At 46.8% G+C, this 22774-nt stretch overlaps 1 protein-coding gene across 4 annotated transcripts in view; it reads left to right on the forward strand.

Annotated features, from left to right (window-relative positions):
* The window catches only part of FAF1 (Fas associated factor 1), a 599080-nt gene that overhangs the window by 43553 nt on the left and 532753 nt on the right, over positions 1-22774 (forward strand). For 2 of the 4 annotated variants that reach the window (XM_063939563.1, XM_063939565.1), the window contains exon 1: positions 22292-22375. The exons of the other annotated variants lie outside the window; for them this stretch is intronic. In XM_063939563.1, coding sequence (XP_063795633.1) covers positions 22307-22375 — 69 coding nt within the window. In that variant the 5' untranslated portion in view covers positions 22292-22306. Of the gene's footprint in view, positions 1-22291; positions 22376-22774 lie in introns of those variants that run through there. 4 annotated transcript variants of the gene reach the window in all.

Raw genomic sequence — 22774 nt, forward strand, 5'->3', positions numbered from 1 at the left:
AGTCGGTCTATCAGATTTGGTGGCCACGGCTACAGCCGGGAAATCCACCTTTCTACCTCAAGTCCCTCCCCAACATAAAAAGGCACCGACTTTTCAACCGCAGCCCTTTCGTTCCTTTAAAAATAAGAGAGCAAAGGGCTATTCATATCTGCCACGAGGCAGAGGTCGAGGGAAGAGACAGCAACACGCAGCTCCTTCCCAGGAACAGAAGCCCTCCCCGGCTTCTACAAAAGCCTCAGCATGACGCTGGGGCTTCTCAAGCGGACTCGGGGACGGTGGGCGGTCGTCTCAAAAATTACAGCGCGCAGTGGGCTCACTCGCAGGTAGATCCCTGGATCCTGCAGATAATATCTCAAGGGTACAGGTTGGAATTAGAGACAGATCCACCTCGCCGTTTCCTGAAGTCTGCTTTACCAACGTCCCCCTCCGAAAGGGAGACGGTTTTGGAAGCCATTCACAAGCTGTACTCTCAGCAGGTGATAGTCAAGGTACCTCTTCTACAACAAGGGAAGGGGTATTATTCCACTCTTTTTGTGGTACCGAAGCCGGATGGCTCGGTAAGGCCTATTCTAAATCTGAAGTCCTTGAACCTGTACATAAAGAAGTTCAAGTTCAAGATGGAGTCACTCAGAGCAGTGATAGCGAACCTGGAAGAGGGGGACTTTATGGTATCCTTGGACATCAAGGATGCGTATCTCCACGTTCCAATTTACCCCTCACACCAGGGGTACCTCAGGTTCGTTGTACAAAACTGTCACTATCAGTTTCAGACGCTGCCGTTCGGATTGTCCACGGCACCTCGGATCTTTACAAAGGTAATGGCCGAGATGATGATTCTTCTTCTTCGAAGAAAAGGCATATTAATTATCCCATACTTGGACGATCTCCTAATAAGGGCAAGGTCCAGAGAACAGCTAGAGATGGGATTAGCACTGTCTCAAGAAGTGCTAAAACAGCACGGGTGGATTCTGAATATTCCAAAATCCCAGTTAATGCCGACAACTCGGCTGCTGTTCCTAGGGATGATTCTGGACACGGTTCAGAAAAAGGTTTTTCTCCCGGAGGAAAAAGCCAAGGAGTTATCCGAGCTTGTCAGGAACCTCCTAAAACCAGGAAAGGTGTCTGTACATCAATGCACAAGAGTCCTGGGAAAAATGGTGGCTTCTTACGAAGCAATTCCATTCGGCAGATTCCACGCAAGAATTTTCCAAAGGGATCTGTTGGACAAATGGTCAGGGTCGCATCTTCAGATGCACCTACGGATAACCCTGTCTCCAAGGACAAGGGTGTCTCTTCTGTGGTGGTTGCAGAGTCCTCATCTATTGGAGGGCCGCAGATTCGGCATACAGGATTGGATCCTGGTGACCACGGACGCCAGCCTGAGAGGCTGGGGAGCAGTCACACAAGGAAGAAACTTCCAGGGAGTATGGACGAGTCTGGAAACGTCTCTTCACATAAACATTCTGGAACTAAGAGCAATATACAATGCTCTAAGCCAGGCAGAACCTCTGCTTCAGGGAAAACCGGTGTTGATCCAGTCGGACAACATCACGGCAGTCGCCCATGTGAACAGACAGGGCGGCACAAGAAGCAGGAGTGCAATGGCAGAAGCTGCAAGGATTCTTCGCTGGGCAGAGAATCATGTGATAGCACTGTCAGCAGTGTTCATCCCGGGAGTGGACAACTGGGAAGCAGACTTCCTCAGCAGACATGATCTTCACCCGGGAGAGTGGGGACTTCATCCGGAAGTCTTCCACATGCTGGTAACCCGTTGGGAAAGACCAATGGTGGACATGATGGCGTCTCGCCTCAACAAAAAACTGGACAGGTATTGCGCCAGGTCAAGAGATCCGCAGGCAATAGCTGTGGACGCGCTGGTAACGCCTTGGGTGTACCAGTCGGTGTATGTGTTTCCTCCTCTGCCTCTCATACCAAAAGTATTGAGAATTATACGGCAAAGAGGCGTAAGAACGATACTAGTGGTTCCGGATTGGCCAAGAAGGACTTGGTACCCGGAACTTCAAGAGATGATCATGGAAGATCCGTGGCCTCTACCTCTAAGGAGGGACTTGCTTCAGCAGGGTCCCTGTCTGTTTCAAGACTTACCGCGGCTGCGTTTGACGGCATGGCGGTTGAACGCCGGATCCTAAAGGAAAAAGGCATGCCGGAAGAAGTCATTCCTACTTTGATTAAAGCAAGGAAGGAAGTAACCGTGCAACATTATCACCGAATTTGGCGAAAATATGTTGCGTGGTGCGAAGATCGAAGTGCTCCGACGGAGGAATTTCAACTGGGTCGATTCCTACATTTCCTGCAATCAGGATTGTCTATGGGTCTCAAATTGGGATCTATTAAGGTTCAAATTTCGGCCCTGTCGATTTTCTTTCAAAAAGAATTGGCTTCAGTCCCTGAAGTCCAGACCTTTGTTAAGGGAGTGCTGCATATACAGCCTCCTGTGGTGCCTCCAGTGGCACCGTGGGATCTCAATGTGGTTTTGGACTTTCTAAAATCTCATTGGTTTGAACCACTAAAAAAGGTGGATTTGAAATATCTCACTTGGAAAGTGACCATGCTTCTAGCCCTGGCTTCTGCCAGGAGAGTATCAGAATTGGCAGCTTTATCTTACAAAAGCCCATATCTGATTTTCCATTCGGACAGGGCAGAACTGCGGACTCGTCCGCATTTTCTCCCTAAGGTGGTGTCAGCATTTCATCTGAACCAGCCTATTGTAGTGCCTGCGGCTACAAGTGACTTGGAGGACTCCAAGTTACTGGACGTTGTCAGAGCATTAAAAATATATATTGCAAGGACAGCTGGAGTCAGAAAATCTGACTCGTTGTTTATATTGTATGCACCCAACAAGATGGGTGCTCCTGCGTCTAAGCAGACGATTGCTCGTTGGATCTGTAGCACAATCCAACTTGCACATTCTGTGGCAGGCCTGCCACAGCCTAAATCTGTAAAGGCCCACTCCACAAGGAAGGTGGGCTCATCTTGGGCGGCTGCCCGAGGGGTCTCGGCATTACAACTTTGCCGAGCAGCTACGTGGTCAGGGGAGAACACGTTTGTAAAATTTTACAAATTTGATACTCTGGCTAAGGAGGACCTGGAGTTCTCTCATTCGGTGCTGCAGAGTCATCCGCACTCTCCCGCCCGTTTGGGAGCTTTGGTATAATCCCCATGGTCCTTTCAGGAACCCCAGCATCCACTAGGACGATAGAGAAAATAAGATTTTACTTACCGATAAATCTATTTCTCGGAGTCCGTAGTGGATGCTGGGCGCCCATCCCAAGTGCGGATTATCTGCATAAATTGTACATAGTTATTGTTAACTAATTCGGGTTATTGTTGAAGGAAGCCATCTTTCAGAGGCTCCGCTGTTATCATACTGTTAACTGGGTTTAGATCACAGGTTGTACGGTGTGATTGGTGTGGCTGGTATGAGTCTTACCCGGGATTCAAAATCCTCCCTTATTGTGTACGCTCGTCCGGGCACAGTACCTAACTGGAGTCTGGAGGAGGGTCATAGGGGGAGGAGCCAGTGCACACCACCTGATCTGGAAAAGCTTTACTTTTTGTGCCCTGTCTCCTGCGGAGCCGCTATTCCCCATGGTCCTTTCAGGAACCCCAGCATCCACTACGGACTCCGAGAAATAGATTTATCGGTAAGTAAAATCTTATTATATATATATATATATATATATATATATATATATATATATATATATATATATATATATATATAATATATATATATATATTCGATAGGCTACGAGCCAAATAAGCCTACATCAGTTAATGCACAGAAGCCATCAGATTGGGTATCAGCTGCACTCTCTTGATTAAATCTGGGAGAAGTTATTTTGTTGGGTATACAAAAGAGATATAGGTAACTCTGCACTTCAAGAAAAATGCTGCACAAATAATCCTGACACCCACCCACAAAGATGTCAAATGGCAATAGGTAATCATAACTACAAGGTGCACAGTTGAGTCTTTTACTATTTCATACTATGATTGTAGTAAAAATGATAGTTTGCTGGAGTATTCCCCGCCATTGTAAGCAGAGACCCACCACAAGGCTGTAGCATAGCATAACTGGCCATTGCCGCTTATGTAAATCCACAGATTATATACAGAGCACTATGCTGTTATCCAGGAGCCTGCATGTCTGTCACCAGGACTGGATCTGTGACCTGGACCATTATCTGCATGTAATGAAATGTTGGGCTTGGCTTGTTAGAATTAAGCTTGCCATACTATCCCTTTAAACTGGGTCAATCATGGATTATACAGGTTCTGTGGCTGATTAAAACCAGGTGAAATTCAGTCTTGAAGCCAGTCGGCCCCAGAACGTGTATAATTCATCAGTGTCCCAGTTTAAAGGGATAGTATGGCAAGCCTAGTTAGAATGTTATGTATGGTAAAATTGACATAAGTGAAATTTCAAGGTACATATAGAACAATACTGTGCATAGAACAGAGAGAAGTGTGTGTGCACAAGTATCTTTCTATGGGGGGAGGTCATTTGTTTTTGGTTGCATTTAAGTAATGTTGATTATTCAGTTGTTCTGCAGATGGGCGTGAGTTCCGTGGGCACCCATTACGTATTGCCAGATGCACCATGTTTAGACGCGTGAGGTGTTGGGTGCGCTGCCGAAACATCGGTTTGGGCACCCAAAATACAGACTTTTCACAGGTTTTTGCTCTCCCACTCAGGAGGGTGTGAGCAGAAATAATATGTGCACAAACAATTGAATAGCTCCTATCACTATAGACTGGCCCCTGTGGCGTTTCTGCATCAAAGTATATGTATTGAGCTTTGAGAGGGCGCGTTAAACACTTGATGGATGCTTTTGTGTACGAGAGCTTAGTCACCACTGAATTAAATACGTAATTAAAGAGTGAGTCAAGCGGTTACTATTGCTGTGCGTTTGCTAAGTCACGCTGATGTCTGCGAACGTGGACAGCAGGAGCTTACCTAACCTACACAGCAATAACTAACTCTTCAGCAAATCGGTACACTATGAGGACAGTTCTGTTTTATGCCTTAAAACTTGTTGTCAAAGTAGTAATAAGTAATTGGGCCGGGTAATGTTACCTGAAAGACAAAAAGGGAAGAGAAACTGACAGCGATCATGGTGTGTTTGTTTTATAGAAGGTGTTCACGGCAGACGTTGGCCCCCTCGGGGTAAGCGCTCGTCTTCCTGTCATATCCAGCAGTAAGTGGGTCACACAGAGGTGAAGGTTTTGTTGCGAGAACAGTAATATCTGTTAATTGCAGTATAATTACAATGCAGTGCAATGACTATGTAATTGGCATGTTCCCTGTCAAAACCACATTCCTGTCTGTGAATCGGCTTGTTTATTAACAAAATAAATCCTGAAAGAGATCCTTTTTGTTAATGTCGTTATTTGGTGGTTTGGCAGATGTTCTGCCACAGAGCTTCACTTGGCACAAGAATGACCCTGTTTGCCAATGTATGGTAGCGTTCTAAAGCAATACCTTGGCCCTTAGGCTGCTTACCCACTTTGCAGTCCCAGTGACACAGCGTATCAAACGCTATCACATTTAACATGCACTGGAAACAAGAACTTAAAAAACCACAAAAACATCTAGCACAAGCTGCTGGTGCAACTATACCACTTTATATACAAAAAAGAGATGAGACCGTACTGGTGATAGAAAGACAATTATATTGAAAATAATTATATTACCAATATGCTTATACTGTATTTATACACTTATCACAGTATTCTATTGGTGGTGCTCCCGGAATTTTTTTGTAGATCGAACTACATATATCGGGAAAAGAAAAGACAAAAAAAAGTGTCTTCCTCTCTTACATGTGTTAATCATATGTTACATCATATAATCTGTGTCCTTTGTGTGCATCGCAGTAGAAGTATAGATAAGTATTCTAAAACATAACCTTTAATTAATTCAGAATAAAAAATGGGTATATTCTAGAGATGAGCGGGTTCGGTTCCTCGAGATACGAACCCCCCCGAACGTCACCTATTTTACACGGTTCCGAGGCAGCCTCGGATCTTCCCGCCTTGTTCGGTTAACCCGAGCGCGCCCAAACGTCATCATCCCGCTGTCTTATTCTCGCAAGATTCGTATTCTATATAAGGAGCCGTGCGTCGCCCCCTTTTTCACTCGTGCTTTGGAGATTATAGCGAGAGGACGTGGCTGCGTTCTCTCAGTTTCTGTGTTCAGTGTGCTGCAAATATCGGTGTTCAGTGTGCTGCAAATATCGGTGCTCAGTGTGCTGCAAATATCTGTGTTCAGTGTGCTGCAAATATCTACGTTCTCTGCCTGAAAAACGCTCTATATCTGTGCTGCTTTGTAGTATATAGTAGGACGACAGTGCAGAATTTTGCTGACCACCAGTATATATATAGCAGTACGGTACAGTAGTCCATTGCTCTACCTCTGTGTCGTCAAGTATACTATCCATCTATACCTGTGCTGCATTGTAGTTGTGCGCAGTATATAGTAGGAGGACAGTGCAGAATTTTGCTGACCACCAGTATACATATAGCAGTACGGTACAGTAGTCCATTGCTCTACCTCTGTGTCGTCAAGTATACTATCCATCCATATCTGTGCTGCATTGTAGTTGTGCGCAGTATATAGTAGGAGGACAGTGTAGAATTTTGCTGACCACCAGTATATATATAGCAGTACGGTACAGTAGTCCATTGCTCTACCTCTGTGTCGTCAAGTATACTATCCATCCATACCTGTGCTGCATTGTAGTTGTGCGCAGTATATAGTAGGAGGACAGTGCAGAATTTTGCTGACCACCAGTATATATATAGCAATACGGTACAGTAGGCCGTTGCTATTGATATATTACTGGCATATAATTCCACACATTAAAAAATGGAGAACAAAAATGTGGAGGGAAAATAGGGAAAGATCAAGATCCACTTCCACCTCGTGCTGAAGCTGCTGCCACTAGTCATGGCCGAGACGATGAAATGCCATCAACGTCGTCTGCCAAGGCCGATGCCCAATGTCATAGTAGAGAGCATGTAAAATCCAAAACACAAAAGTTCAGTAAAATGACCCAAAAATCAAAATTAAAAGCGTCTGAGGAGAAGTGTAAACTTGCCAATGTGCCATTTACGACACGGAGTGGCAAGGAACGGCTGAAGCCCTGTCCTATGTTCATGGCTAGTGGTTCAGCTTCACATGAGGATGGAAGCACTCATCCTCCCGCTAGAAAAATGAAAAGACTTAAGCTGGCAAAAGCACAGCAAAGAACTGTACGTTCTTCTAAATCACAAATCCCCAAGGAGAGTCCAATTGTGTAGGTTGCGATGCCTGACCTTCCCAACACTGGACGGGAAGAGGTGGCGCCTTCCACCATTTGCACGCCCCCCTGCAAGTGCTGGAAGGAGCACCCGCAGTCCAGTTCCTGATAGTCAAATTGAAGATGTCACTGTTGAAGTGCACCAGGATGAGGATATGGGTGTTGCTGGCGCTGAGGAGGAAATTGACAAGGAGGATTCTGATGGTGAGGTGGTTTGTTTAAGTCAGGCACCCCGGGGAGACACCTGTTGTCCGTGGGACGAATATGGCCATTGACATGACTGGTCAAATTACAAAAAAAAAATCACCTCTTCGGTGTGGAATTATTTTAACAGAAATGCGGACAACAGGTGTCAAGCCGTGTGTTGCCTTTGTCAAGCTGTAATAAGTAGGGGTAAGGACGTTAACCACCTCGGAACATCCTCCCTTATACGTCACCTGGAGCGCATTCATCAGACGTCATTGACAAGTTCAAAAACTTTGGGTGACAGCGAAAGTAGTCCACTGACAACTAAATCCCTTCCTCTTGTAACCAAGCTCCTGCAAACCACACCACCAACTCCCTCAGTGTCAATTTCCTCCTTAGACAGGAAAGCCAATAGTCCTGCAGGCCATGTCACTGGCAAGTCTGACGAGTCCTCTCCTGCCTGGGATTCCTCCGATGCATCCTTGAGTGTAACGCCTACTGCTGCTGGCGCTGCTGCTGTTGTTGCTGCTGGGAGTCGATAGTCATCCCAGAGGGAAAGTCGGAAGACCACTTGTACTACTTCCAGTAAGCAATTGACTGTCCAACAGTCCTTTGTGAGGAAGATGAAATATCACAGGAGTCATACTGCTGCAAAGCGGATAACTCCGGTCTTGGCAGCTGCGGTGGTGCTAAACGTGTGTCCGGTATCCACCGTTAATTCACAGGGAATTAGAGAATTGATTGAGGTACTGTGTCCCCGGTACCAAATACCATCTAGGTTCCATTTCTCTAGGTAGGTGATACCGAGAATGTACACAGACCTCAGAAAAAGAGTCACCAGTGTCCTAAAAAATGCAGTTGTACCCAATGTCCACTTAACAACGGACATGTGGACAAGTGGAGCAGGGCAGACTCAGGACTATATGACTGTGACAGCCCACTGGGCACCAGTAGCAGCATCTCGCAAATGCCAACTCATTCCTAGGCAGGCTACGCTTTGTATCGCCGCTTTCCATAAGAGGCACACAGCTGACAACCTCTTACCGAAACTGAGGAACATCATTGCAGAATGGCTTACCCCAATTGGACTCTCCTGGGGATTTGTGACATTGGACAACGCCACCAATATTGTGCGTGCATTACATGTGGGCAAATTCCAGCATGTCCCATGTTTTGCACATACATTAAATTTGGTGGTGCAGAATTTTTAAAAAAACGACAGGGGCGTGCAAGAGATGCTGTCGGTGGCTTGAAGAATTGCGGGACGTTCGGCATTCAGCCACCGCGTGCCGAAGACTGGAGCACCAGCAAACACTCCTGAAACTGCCCCGCCATCATCTGAAGCAAGAGGTGGTACCGAGGTGGAATTCAACCCTCTATATGCTTCAGAGGATGGAGGAGCAGCAAAACGCCATTCAAGCCTATACATCTACCTACGATATAGGCAAAGGAGGGGGAATGCACCTGACTCAAGCGCAGTGGAGAATGATTACAACGTTGTGCAAGGTTCTGCAACCCTTTGAACTTGCCACACGGGAAGTCAGTTCAGACACTGCCAGCCTGAGTCAGGTCATTTCCCTCATCAGGCTTTTGCAGAAGAAGCTGGAGAGATTGAAGGAGGAGCTAAAACGGAGCGATTCCGCTAGGCATGTGGGACTTGTGGATGGAGCCCTTAATTCGCTTAACCTGGATTCGCGGGTGGTCAATCTGTTGAAATCAGAGCACTACATTTTGGCCACCGTGCTCGATCCTAGGTTTAAAGCCTACGTTGTATCTCTCTTTCCGGCAGACACAAGTCTGCTGAGGTGCAAAGACCTGCTGGTGAGAAAATTGTCAAGTCAAGCGGAACGTGACCCGTCAACAGCTCCTCCTTCACATTCTCCCACAACTGGGGCTGCGAGGAAAAGGTTAAGAATTCCGAGCCCACCCGCTGGCGGTGATGCAGGGCAGTCTGGAGTGAGTGCTGACATCTGGTCCGGACTGAAGGACCTGCCAACGATTACTGACATGTCGTCTTCTGTCACTGCATATGATTCTGTCGCCATTGAAAGAATGGTGGAGGATTATATGAGTGACCGCATCCAAGTAGGCACTTCAGACAGTCCATACGTATACTGGCAGGAAAAAGAGGCAATTTGGAGGCCCTTGCACAAACTGGCTTTATTTTACCTAAGTTGCCCCCCCTCCAGTGTGTACTCCGAAAGAGTGTTTAGTGCAGCCGCTCACCTTGTCAGCAATCGGCGTACGAGGTTACTTCCAGAAAATGTGGAGAAGATGATGTTCATCAAAATGAATTCTAATCAATTCCTCCGTGGAGACATTCACGAGCAATTGCCTCCAGAAAGTACACAGAGACCTGAGATGGTGGATTCCAGTGGGGACGAATTAATAATCTGTGAAGAGGGGGATGTACACAGTGAAAGGGGTGAGGAATCGGACGATGAGGAGTTGGTGGACATATTGCCTCTGTAGAGCCAGTTTGTGCAAGGAGAGATTGATTGCTTCTTTTTTGGTGGGGCCCCAAACCAACCAGTCATTTCAGTCACAGTCGTGTGGCAGACCCTGTCGCTGAAATGATGGGTTCGTTAAAGTGTGCATGTCCTGTTTATACAACATAAGGGTGGGTGGGAGGGCCCAAGGACAATTCCATCTTGCACCTCTTTTTCTTCTTTAATTTATCTTTGCATCATGTGCTGTTTGGGGACTATTTTTTGAAGTGCCATCCTGTCTGACACTGCAGTGCCACTCCTAGATGGGCCAGGTGTTTGTGTCGGCCACTTGGGTTGCTTAGCTTAGCCATCCAGCTACCTTGGTGCACCTTTTTTTTTTCTTTGCATCATGTGCTGTTTGGGGACTATTTTTTGAAGTGCCATCCTGTCTGACACTGCAGTGCCACTCCTAGATGGGCCAGGTGTTTGTGTCGGCCACATGGGTCGCTTAGCTTAGTCATCCAGCGAACTCGGTGCAAATTTTAGGACTAGAAATAATATTGTGAGGTGTTTAGAATAGACTGGAAATGAGTGGAAATTATGGTTATTGAGGTTAATAATACTATGGGATCAAAATGACCCCCAAATTCTATGATTTAAGCTGTTTTTGAGGGGTTTTTGAATAAAAACATCCAAATCCAAAACACACCCGAATCCGACAAAAAAATTTCAGGGAGGTTTTGCCAAAACATGTCCGAATCCAAAACACAAAACCAGAAAAATTTCTGGTGCACATCACTAGTATATTCTATTGAGCAATACACTAGAGCGATAATGCCTGATTTCAACCCAATTCGGGCATTCGGCCTGATATATCAGCTGAAATCGGGCATTTTAGAGGTGTTCCCGAACCGATCCGATCCGATGCATGTCCCGTGAGCATCGGATCAGATCCTCCAGGTTGAATGTGCTGCATATTCAATCTGGTCCGACCTGGGGCAATGGCTTGGGATCTCCCAGGATCGCCAAGATATATCGTATGCAAATGGACAGCATACAATGTATCTTGGCCGATCCTGCCCCCCGGGAGGTTGCCGGGGTGATCACCTCCGACATGAGATCGTTGTAGTGCATAGGGCCCTTAAGAGACTTTTTTTTTATTTTTTCTTTTTTTCTTTTCCTGGTATATTCAACTATACCACTCACAGAGATGATCACCAAGACTCTTTCCAGTAAAATCCAAGGCCTGACCCAGGTAACTGAACGTGGTTTCAAGCCGTGTCACATCAGCTTGAAACCCCGTTAACCCCGCATGCTGGACCCAGGTTAGTGGGCCAACTTCCCATAAGCTTTTAACAGGAAATGAGTCCCCTGTTTACACAGCAGCTTTACTCTGGTCTTTTCTGGGTTTTACACTGGTAGCTACCTGGGTAATACCCCTTTCACACCGTACAAATAACCCGGTATCGACCCGGCATATTGCCGGTTCGACACGGGTTGCCGTGCAGTGTGAAAACACCATAGTCGGAATACCAGGTCGCCTGACCCGGTACTTCAACCCGGGAATAAAGCAGTGTTCTTCCCGGGTTGAATACCGGGTCAGTCACGGCGTAAACGGGCTCCTGAGTCGATGCAACCCTGGACCAGTTCACTACATCAGAGAGAGTCGGCGTGGAGATGATCTCATCTCCCAGCGTCGCCCCCGCTGCCGGCTTTGCCCCCCAATGCTATGGCATCCTGCCCGGCATATTGCCGAGTTGGGGAAGCCAGCAGTAGTGTCCAATGCCGGATCCCACCCGGGAACGACCCGTTTCCAGTTCCCTGGTGGGATCCGGCATTGGCGATGTGAAAGGGGTATTATATAGCTTTCACATCGTATCACACTTGAGGTGCAGTATGAAAGCACCAAAGTGAATATCCCGGATCGAGCAACCCGGCATTTCATCCTGGGTCAAAAGAAGGGTTAAACACGTGTCGGACTCGGGTCGTTGTGCAGTGTGAAAGCCTCTTACCCAGGATATTCAACCCGGGTCTCAGAAAAAAGTGCTGATTGGCTGTTTATGTCTGCTCAGAGCAGTCCCCAGTACCTCCTTTTATTTCCTTTGAAACCTTATCAATGTGAGCCAGAAAAGTCCATTTTCTCTAACGTCCTAGTGGATGCTGGGACTCCGTCAGGACCATGGGGAATAGCGGGCTCCGCAGGAGACAGGGCACATCTAAAAAAGCTTTTAGGTCACATGGTGCGTACTGGCTCCTCCCCCTATGACCCTCCTCCAAGCCTCAGTTAGGTTTTTGTGCCCGTCCGAGAGGGTGCAATCTAGGTGGCTCTCCTAAAGAGCTGTTTAGAAAAGTTTTTTTTTAGGTTTCAATCTCAGTGATTCCTGCTGGCAACAGGATCACTGCATCGAGGGACTTAGGGGAGAGATTTCCAACTCACCTGCGTGCAGGATGGATTGGAGTCTTAGGCTACTGGACACTTAGCTCCAGAGGGAGTCGGAACACAGGTCAGCCTGGGGTTCGTCCCGGAGCCGCGCCGCCGATCCCCCTTACAGACGCTGAAGAGACGGCAGAACGGAGGTCCGGAAAGCAGGCGGCAGAAGACTCCTCAGTCTTCTTGAAGGTAGCGCACAGCACGGCAGCTGTGCGCCATTGTTGTCACACGGCTCACTGACTCAGTCACGGAGGGTGCAGGGCGCTGCTGGGGGCGCCCTGGGCAGCAATATAATTACCTTTAGTGGCAAAATAAATACATCACATATAGCCATTAAGGCTATATGTATGTATTTTAACCCAGGCCAGTTTCTTAAAAACCGGGGAAAAGCCCGCCGAAAAAGGGGCGGAGCTTATTCTCCTCAGCACTCAGCGCCATTTTCCTGCTCAGCTCCGCTGGTGAGGAAGGCTCCCAGGTCTCTCCCCTGCACTGCACTACAGAAACAGGGTAACAAAGAGAAGGGGGGCATAAATTGGCGATATTTATATATTAAGAGCGCATATATAGTAAACAACACCTTCTAGGGTTGTTTATATACATTTATAGCGCTTTTGGTGTGTGCTGGCAAACTCTCCCTCTGTCTCCCCAAAGGGCTAGGGGGTCCTGTCTTCGATTAGAGCATTCCCTGTGTGGCTGCTGTGTGTCGGTACGTGTGTGTCGACATGTATGAGGACGATGTTGGTGTGGAGGCAGAGCAATTGCCGATGATGGTAATGTCACCCCCTAGGGAGTCGACACCGGAATGGATGGCTTTAGTTATGGAATTACGTGATAATGTCAGCACATTACAAAAGTCAGTTGACGAAATAAGACGCCCGGCAAACCAGTTAGTACCGGTTCAGGTGTCTCAGACACCGTCAGGGGCTGTAAAACGTCCTTTACCTCAGTCAGTCGACACGGGTACCGACACAGATGAATCTAGTGTCGACGGTGAAGAAACAAACGTATTTTCCAATAGGGCCACACGTTATATGATCACGGCAATGAAGGAGGCTTTGCAGATCTCTGATACTGCTGGTACCTCAAAAAGGGGTATTATGTGGGGGGTGAAAAAACTACCTGTATTTTTTCCAGAATCAGAGGAATTGAATGACGTGTGTGATGAAGCGTGGGTTAACCCCGATAGAAAACTGCTAATTTCCAAGAAGTTATTGGCATTATACCCTTTCCCACCAGAGGTTAGGGCGCGCTGGGAAACACCCCCTAGGGTGGATAAGGCGCTCACACGTTTATCAAAGCAAGTGGCGTTGCCGTCTCCTGATACGGCCGCCCTCAAGGATCCAGCAGATAGGAGGCTGGAAACTACACTGAAGAGTATATACACACATACTGGTGTTATACTGCGACCGGCAATAGCCTCAGCCTGGATGTGCAGTGCTGGGGTAGTGTGGTTGGATTCTCTGACTGAAAATATTGAGACCCTGGATAGGGACAGTATTTTATTGACTCTAGAGCAATTAAAGGATGCTTTCCTTTATATGCGAGATGCTCAGAGGGATGTTTGTACTCTAGCATCAAGAGTAAGCGCGATGTCCATATCTGCCAGAAGAAGTTTATGGACGCGACAGTGGTCAGGTGATGCGGATTCCAAGAGGCATATGGAAGTATTGCCATATAAAGGAGAGGAATTGTTTGGGGTCGGTCTTTCGGACCTGGTGGCCACGGCAACTGCCGGCAAATCCACTTTTTTACCTCAGACCCCCTCCCAACAGAAAAAGACACCGTCTTTTCAGCCGCAGTCCTTTCGCTCCTATAAAAAGCGACCAAAAGGACAGTCTTATCTGCCGCGAGGCAGAGGAAAGGGTAAGAAAGGGCAGCAAGCAGCCCCTGCCCAGGAACAGAAGCCCGCCCCGGCTTCTACAAAGCCATCAGCATGACGCTGGGGCTTTACAAGCGGACTCAGGAACGGTGGGGGGTCGACTCAAGATTTTCAGCAATCAATGGGTTCACTCACAAGTGGACCCGTGGGTCCTGCAGATAGTATCTCAGGGTTACATGCTGGAGTTCGAAAGGTCTCCCCCTCGCCGGTTCCTAAAGTCTGCTTTACCAACGTCTCCCTCAGAAAGGACGTCGGTTTTGGAAGCCATTCACAAGCTGTATTCTCAGCAGGTGATAGTCAAGGTACCCCTCCTACAACAGGGAAAGGGGTATTATTCCACACTATTTGTGGTACCGAAACCGGACGGTTCGGTAAGGCCTATTCTAAATCTGAAATCCTTGAACCTGTACATAAAGAAATTCAAGTTCAAGATGGAGTCACTCAGAGCAGTGATAGCGAATCTGGAAGAAGGAGACTTCATGGTGTCCTTGGACATAAAAGATGCTTATCTACATGTCCCGATTTACCCCTCACACCAAGGGTATCTCAGGTTCGTGATACAAGACTGTCATTATCAGTTTCAAACGCTGCCGTTTGGGTTGTCCACGGCCCCTCGGGTCTTTACCAAGGTAATGACCGAAATGATGGTTCTTCTACGAAGAAAAGGCGTATTAATTATCCCTTACTTGGACGATCTCCTGATAAGGGCAAAGTCCAGAGAACAGCTGGAAGTCGGTGTAGCGCTAACACAAGTAGTGCTTCAGCAACACGGGTGGATTCTAAATCTTCCAAAATCTCAATTGACCCCGACAACACATCTGCTGTTCCTGGGCATGATTCTGGACACGGTTCAGAAAAAGGTATTTCTCCCGGAAGAGAAAGCAAGGGAGTTATCCGAACTTGTCAAGAACCTCCTAAAACCAGGAACTGTGTCAGTACATCAATGCACAAGAGTCCTGGGAAAGATGGTGGCTTCGTACGAAGCGATTCCATTCGGCAGATTCCATGCACGAACATTTCAGTGGGATCTGCTGGACAAATGGTCCGGATCGCATCTGCACATGCATCAGCGGATAACACTGTCACCGAGAACAAGGTTGTCTCTCCTGTGGTGGTTGCAGACTGCCCATCTGTTAGTGGGCCGCAGATTCGGCATACAGGACTGGGTCCTGGTGACTACGGATGCCAGCCTACGAGGTTGGGGAGCAGTCACAAAGGGAAGAAACTTCCAGGGCGTGTGGTCAAACCTGGAGACGTCTCTTCACATAAATATACTGGAGCTAAGAGCGATCTACAATGCTCTAAGCCTGGCAAAATCGCTGCTTCAGGGTCAGCCGGTGTTGATCCAGTCCGACAACATCACGGCAGTCGCCCACGTAAACCGACAAGGCGGCACGAGAAGCAGGAGTGCAATGGCAGAAGCTGCAAGGATTCTGCGCTGGGCGGAGAATCATGTCGTAGCACTGTCAGCAGTGTTCATCCCGGGAGTGGACAACTGGGAAGCAGATTTCCTCAGCAGACACGACCTTCACCCGGGAGAGTGGGGACTTCATCCAGAAGTTTTCCACATGATTGTGAACCGTTGGGAAAAACCAAAGGTGGACATGATGGCGTCTCGCCTCAACAAAAAATTGGACAGGTATTGCGCCAGGTCAAGAGACCCTCAGGCAATAGCTGTGGACGCTCTGGTAACACCGTGGGTGTACCAGTCAGTGTATGTGTTCCCTCCTCTGCCTCTCATACCAAAGGTACTGAGAATTATACGGAAAAGAGGAGTAAGAACAATACTGGTAGCTCCGGACTGGCCAAGAAGAACTTGGTATCCGGAACTTCAAGAGATGCTCACGGAGGATCCGTGGCCTCTACCTCTAAGAAGGGATCTGCTTCAGCAGGGACCTTGTATGTTCCAAGACTTACCGCGGCTGCGTTTGACGGCATGGCGGTTGAACGCCGGATTCTAAAAGAGAAGGGCATTCCTGAGGAAGTTATTCCTACTTTAATTAAAGCCAGGAAAGAAGTGACCGCACAACATTATCACCGCATTTGGAGAAAATATGTTGCGTGGTGTGAGGCCAAGAAGGCTCCAACGGAAGAATTTCAATTGGGTCGATTCTTACATTTCCTGCAAGCAGGATTGTCTATGGGCCTCAAATTGGGGTCCATTAAAGTTCAAATTTCGGCCTTATCAATTTTCTTCCAGAAGGAATTGGCGTCAGTGCCTGAAGTACAAACTTTTGTCAAAGGTGTACTACATATACAACCCCCAATAGTGCCTCCAGTGGCACCGTGGGATTTGAACGTGGTTCTAAATTTTCTCAAATCTCATTGGTTTGAGCCTTTAAAATCGGTAGATTTAAAATACCTTACATGGAAGGTAACCATGCTGTTGGCCCTGGCTTCAGCCAGGAGAGTTTCGGAGTTGGCAGCTTTGTCATACAAAAGCCCATATCTGATATTCCATTCGGACAGGGCAGAATTGAGGACACGTCCTCAATTTCTCCCTAAGGTGGTTTCGGCATTTCACTTGAACCAGCCGATTGTGGTGCCTGCGGCTACTAGCGACTTGGAGGACTCCAAGTTACTGGACGTTGTCAGAGCATTAAAAATATATATTTCAAGGACAGCTGGAGTCAGAAAATCTGACTCGTTGTTTACATTGTATGCACCCAACAAGTTGGGTGCTCCTGCGTCTAAACAGACGATTGCACGTTGGATATGTAGTACAATCCAACTTGCACATTCTGTGGCAGGCCTGCCACAGCCTAAATCTGTAAAGGCCCATTCCACAAGGAAAGTGGGCTCATCCTGGGCGGCTGCCCGAGGAGTCTCGGCATTACAACTTTGCCGAGCAGCTACGTGGTCAGGGGAGAACACGTTTGTAAAATTTTACAAATTTGATACTCTGGCTAAAGAGGACCTGGAGTTCTCTCATTCGGTGCTGCAGAGTCATCCGCACTCTCCCGCCCGTTTGGGAGCTTTGGTATAATCCCCATGGTCCTGACGGAGTCCCAGCATCCACTAGGACGTTAGAGAAAATAAGAATTTACTTACCGATAATTCTATTTCTCATAGTCCGTAGTGGATGCTGGGCGCCCATCCCAAGTGCGGATTGTCTGCAATGCTTGTACATAGTTATTGTTACAAAAATCGGGTTATTACTGTTGTTGTGAGCCATCTGTTCAGAGGCTACTTCGTTTGTGTTATCATACTGTTAACTGGGTTCAGATCACAAGTTGTACGGTGTGATTGGTGTGGCTGGTATGAGTCTTACCCGGGATTCAAGATCCTTCCTTATTGTGTACGCTCGTCCGGGCACAGTACCTAACTGAGGCTTGGAGGAGGGTCATAGGGGGAGGAGCCAGTACGCACCATGTGACCTAAAAGCTTTTTTAGATGTGCCCTGTCTCCTGCGGAGCCCGCTATTCCCCATGGTCCTGACGGAGTCCCAGCATCCACTACGGACTATGAGAAATAGAATTATCGGTAAGTAAATTCTTATTTTATGTTACACAGTGTTTAACATGGGTAACCCGGGTTCAGTGCGAAAGGAATAACCCAGGCCGAAACTGCAATGTGAAAGGGTCTGAGCCTGCTCGGACACGGGTGGGACCCAGGTTTAAAAGCTGGGTCTGACCCGGGTCTGCTATCTGAAAGCGGTATCAGATACCTGGGTCACTGGACCGGAGTTATTAGATCCTTTTAAACTGAGCTGCAACGCGGGTACATGTGGCAATAACCTGGGTTATTGCTGCAGTGGAAAAGGATCTTTTATACCCCTTTCACACCGCACAAATAACCCGGTATCGACCCGGCATATTACCGGGTTGACATGGGTCGGTGTGCGGTGTGAAAGGGCCATGGTCGAATTCCTTGGTCGCCTGACCCGGTACTTCAACCCGGGAATAAAGCAGTGTTATTCCCCTGTTAAATACCGGGTTAGTAGCAGCGTGAACGGGTTCCCGGGTCGATGGGACCTGCTCACTACATAGGGAGAGGCGTCGCGGAGATGAGCTCATCTTCCAGCGCTGCCTTCACCCCCCGCGGCTATGGCAACTGACTCAGTAGATTGCCGGGTCGAGAAGCCTGCCGTTAGGGTGCAATGCCGGATCCCACCCGAGAAGGACACGTTTCCAATTCCCGGGTGGGATCCGGCATTGGCGATGTGAAAGGGGTATTACTCTCCTGCTGATTTGGAGTTGTGCGTAGACTGCTCTTAGGTCCCCATATAACAAAGGTAAACCCTTTAGCACTTGCTTAAGGGGTTATGTCCTCCTTTCTGTATATAAGATTACCGCTGTTTGCCCCTGTACTGCTTAGATGGCGAGCGTGATACCGCTCCCCATTACTGACAATGGGGACCCAGCGTAGCCTTCCATGCATTGCCAGGTGAAAGTGTAATGCTGCGCAGACTGTCACCCGGCTTACGTGTTACAGAGCAACCGGCCACTCACATCAGCAATAGAGAGGAGGATGCCACTGAGGAGCGGCATGGTGCTTTACCTTGCTGGAGGTAAATACCAACAGCACTGGTAATAAGTCTGGGCTATAAATGGGGCCCTTACTTACTTTTTTTAGCAATGGGCATGATCTGTGGCCGGGCCGGCACAACCATTAGAAACTATAGACAATTCGCCTTTCTGCTTGCACCTAATTGGGTGTAACCGGCTGGCAACAGGGCAGTCACATGTAGGGTTTGTCCTGAGGGTGTGCTGTGGGTATGAAGTTGGAATTGCTAGTGATGACAGCAAACGGACAGATCTGGAGTAGTTGCGGCCCCATAGGTGCAGGCAGCTTTTCATATGGGTGGCTATCCCCATTTATTTTTGTATCCGTACTTGAAGCTTACTTTTAAGCGACTCTAAATTGGCTTCACTGTGAGGAACTCTGCAAAACAGTTTTAGTGCGGAGTACAGTGGTGGGGCAGTATGCCTACTAATGTCATTTAGGTTTGTCATTAGCTCCACATTACAGACCTACCCAATATCTTGAAAATACTAAATATCGAGCATTTCGGTGCATTATTTAAACACCTGTATTGAAGTGTGCTAGACCTACAAATGAAATCCTGTTGGTGTTATTGCCCCCGAATGAAAATGTGAGAAGATGATTTTTATGTTTACCTTGCAGTCTGAGCAGGAGACAGTGACGAGTGTTAAGTTCAGTGCATGTTTTAGCGCCACCAAGTGGTCAGAAATGTGTAACTGCATGCTCATGTATGTGCTAGGAAATTGTGTATGTCACGAACGCTTCTCTATCCAGTAGAAGAATTAAAATCAACAGTTCTTACATGATTTAATTTGTCAGAGCGATATGCTAGATATGGTTGGAGAGCAACTGGCTCCTGGGTATTTCCTGATGAGATAATACATGAGCGATCGGGGCACAGAACAATGCTTCACACATCTTCATGCATCTCATTATTTACTGCTGTGCAAGGGAACGGCCTCCAGGACTGTCATTCCAACCGGCTCTTAAGTATCTAGCAGAACTGATAAAGCCGTTCAGTGATAAGTCAGTTCATTTAGCAGCACAGGCTGTATTTCTTGGAGAGCGCTGCATGTTCTTATGCCTGCGGACAGTGCACCTTTTGTTCCAGGGGTTTGGCAGTTCTGATTTATTAATTTTTTGGAGAGTTTCTGACGAGAGTTGTCTAATGATGGCATATTACCAGTAACTTGTCCCTACTATACCCATCTTCTATAAGAAGGCGTTATTGGTCCGAAGGCGGACTTGGCACCTTTTGTCTTTCCAGTGTTACAGGTTGGAGCTGGCAGTCCGTAGAGGTGTTGCGTTTTGTAGTATTCACAACACCAGCAGAGCCGGATTTTACTCCTCGTCAGTCACACATGATTGGCGTACTTGGGAGATTGTGGTAATGGGGTACTATAGTTGTTTAACATATAATTAGCAAGTCTCTAAATTGCTAAGGTAAGCTTCTATTTTCTTATTAATAATTTTGCAGGGCCTGCTGGGTAATGACCTGGTGACTGGTTCCCCATAGACTTGGATAAGTTTCAACACTAAAGTGTTACTTGTGTAATGGTTGTCATTTGTAATACACTTCTGCTGAAATTCTATTTTTAGTGGTTAAAGGACACTTTACAGTCCCTCGTACATCATAAATAGAGTGGTCTGTGCCAACATTTCTGAGAAATCAGCTAAACTGCTTATTTGGAACCTTTGACATCACAGGAGCTCTTCCTGGCCTAACATTGATTGGACACCGCTTCCTTGTGTATAGAATATCATGAATGTTCCGCTAGCTCAGAGAATGCCTCAGACAGTGTGTTGGTGACTTGTACATGTCAACTTTTTAAATATATATACAGTATACAGATAATAGATATCCTTCTGGCATTACATCACATTGCTCGGTTTTACCATTTCATTTTATTTCAGTATTGTTAAAAAGTTTTGGATGTTTTTGTACGGAGGTGTCCTGTCTTTGGGACTCCTGTGCTTTTGCCTTATTGGTCCCCTGAATAATTCATTCCTCCAAACGGGAGGACCCTGATGTGTAACGTTTTCAAGCTTGTGTGCAAGCTACTCCCTCCAATTTACCTGCCCTTACTTGACATCTGAAAGAGATGGCTCCCGTCATTATCCTGCTGGAGGTTACAAATGTGATGTGCAAAAGTGACAACTCTCTTCATAATGATTCCCCTCCTGTGGAAGAATGTGTTCTGCAAGGTTGTCTCTGGAGAAAACGGAGATTGTCCCGTAGAAAACAGAAGCCCTATAATCCACTGGTTCCCCATATATCTTGAATCACGGCTATACTTGTAGTATAAGGATTTTTTTCAGGGCACCCCCTAGGACAAAAGATCCTTACTGTGAAATTTTAGCAAAATGTTTTGAATTAAGTAGATTGTGCATAGCGGTCATCCTTAGGGTCATTCTGTGGTGGTGGACAGGGTTGTGCTTCTGTTTGTCCACATATTTTATGATGGGCAAAACCAGTGCTGGTGGCTACCAATCACATGGACCATAAATTATTTGTTTTGGTCCTGGACCAGAAACCTGTGTCACCCCTCCAAGGGGTATGGGTCATTAGGTCAACAAGACTTAAGTCGACAGTCATTAGGTCGACCACTATTGGTCGACGTGCATTAGGTCGACATGGTCACTAGGTTGACGTGTATTAGGTCAACATGGAAAAAGGTCCACATGAGTTTTTTTTTACTTTTTTTGGTGTAGTTTTCTTCATGAAGTGATGGGGAACCCCAATTAGTGCACCGTGTCCCCTCGCTTGGCTCGCTTCACTCGGGTTACTATTCCCAATCGTAGTCCACGTAGACAGTAAAGTATGAAAAAGTCGAAAAAATTAAGAAAAAAAAAAAGGTGAAAAACTCATGTCGACCTAGTACATGTCTACTTAATGACCATGTCGACCTAATGCATGTCGATCAATAGTGGTCGACCTAATGACCGTATCCCCCTGCAAGTGCCCTGCGGCACCCAGTTTGGGAACCACTGCTATAATGGAATGGTTTCTAGAAATGGCACTTTATTCAGTTTCGCAAAGTAACGCCACCATAACTAGCTTTTACCAGGAGGGATGTAGTGTTGCTGCAAATAAAATACCAAACATAAACATCCTATGCTCACAAGAGTTGGCTTATTGTCACATTGACAAGTATAACAGAACAACTCAAGGTTCCCTTCCCTCTCCTCAATATCAGGTGTTTGGTAATCATAATATATCTTACACCTGAAGAAGGCCAGAGCAGTTGAGCCCCTCCCCCTCGTGTTGTCTGCTTTTGTACCTCTCAAGGTGTATTCATCTGATGATTGTGATTCCTCTGCATATACTTTTGTTACCATTGGTTTTTTGTTTTTTTTTCTAGAGTGAGTATCCGTATTTCAATACCATGTAAAAGTGATGAGTGGATGTGTACAATCCTGGCCATGTCCTTGCTGCCTTGGCTTATTAATGAGCTACAATGATATTCTATCTATCACTGAGCAGCATGGTGACACAGTGGTTTGCATTCCTGCTTCAGATCATTAGGGTCCTAAGTTTGATTCCAACAAGCCCCATCTGTACGGAGTTTGCATGTTCTCTTTGGGTTTACATGGGTTGTCTCTAGTTGCTCTGGTTTCCTCCCGGTCCAGAAACCTACAGGTAGGTTAGTCGGCTGTTGAATGAAATGTACACTTGTGTGTTAAGGCGTTTTGACTGTAAGCTCCAATGGGACGGGGACTGGTGTGAATGGCTTTGTACAGCGCTGTGTAATTGGTCATGCTATTAGTGTTCTCTCTAGCACCCTGCACCTCATCAGTGAGGAGGGCATATTTTATTTCTTAAGAGCAGAATTTTACACGTGCTGTGTCCTACGGTAACTGAAGCGATGCACAACGTCTAAAATTTTACCCATCAAAATAAAAATCTGCCCTCCTCACTGATCGGGCGCGGTTTGCTGGAGTGAACACTGTGCTATGTAGATAAGTATGATAGTATAAATACTGTAGCTCGTGTAAGCTTATGAGCCGTAAATGTCTGTAATATACTGTCCACTAGCAC

Source organism: Pseudophryne corroboree, chromosome 9 (assembly GCF_028390025.1).
Source record: "Pseudophryne corroboree isolate aPseCor3 chromosome 9, aPseCor3.hap2, whole genome shotgun sequence".
NCBI lineage: Eukaryota > Metazoa > Chordata > Amphibia > Anura > Myobatrachidae > Pseudophryne > Pseudophryne corroboree.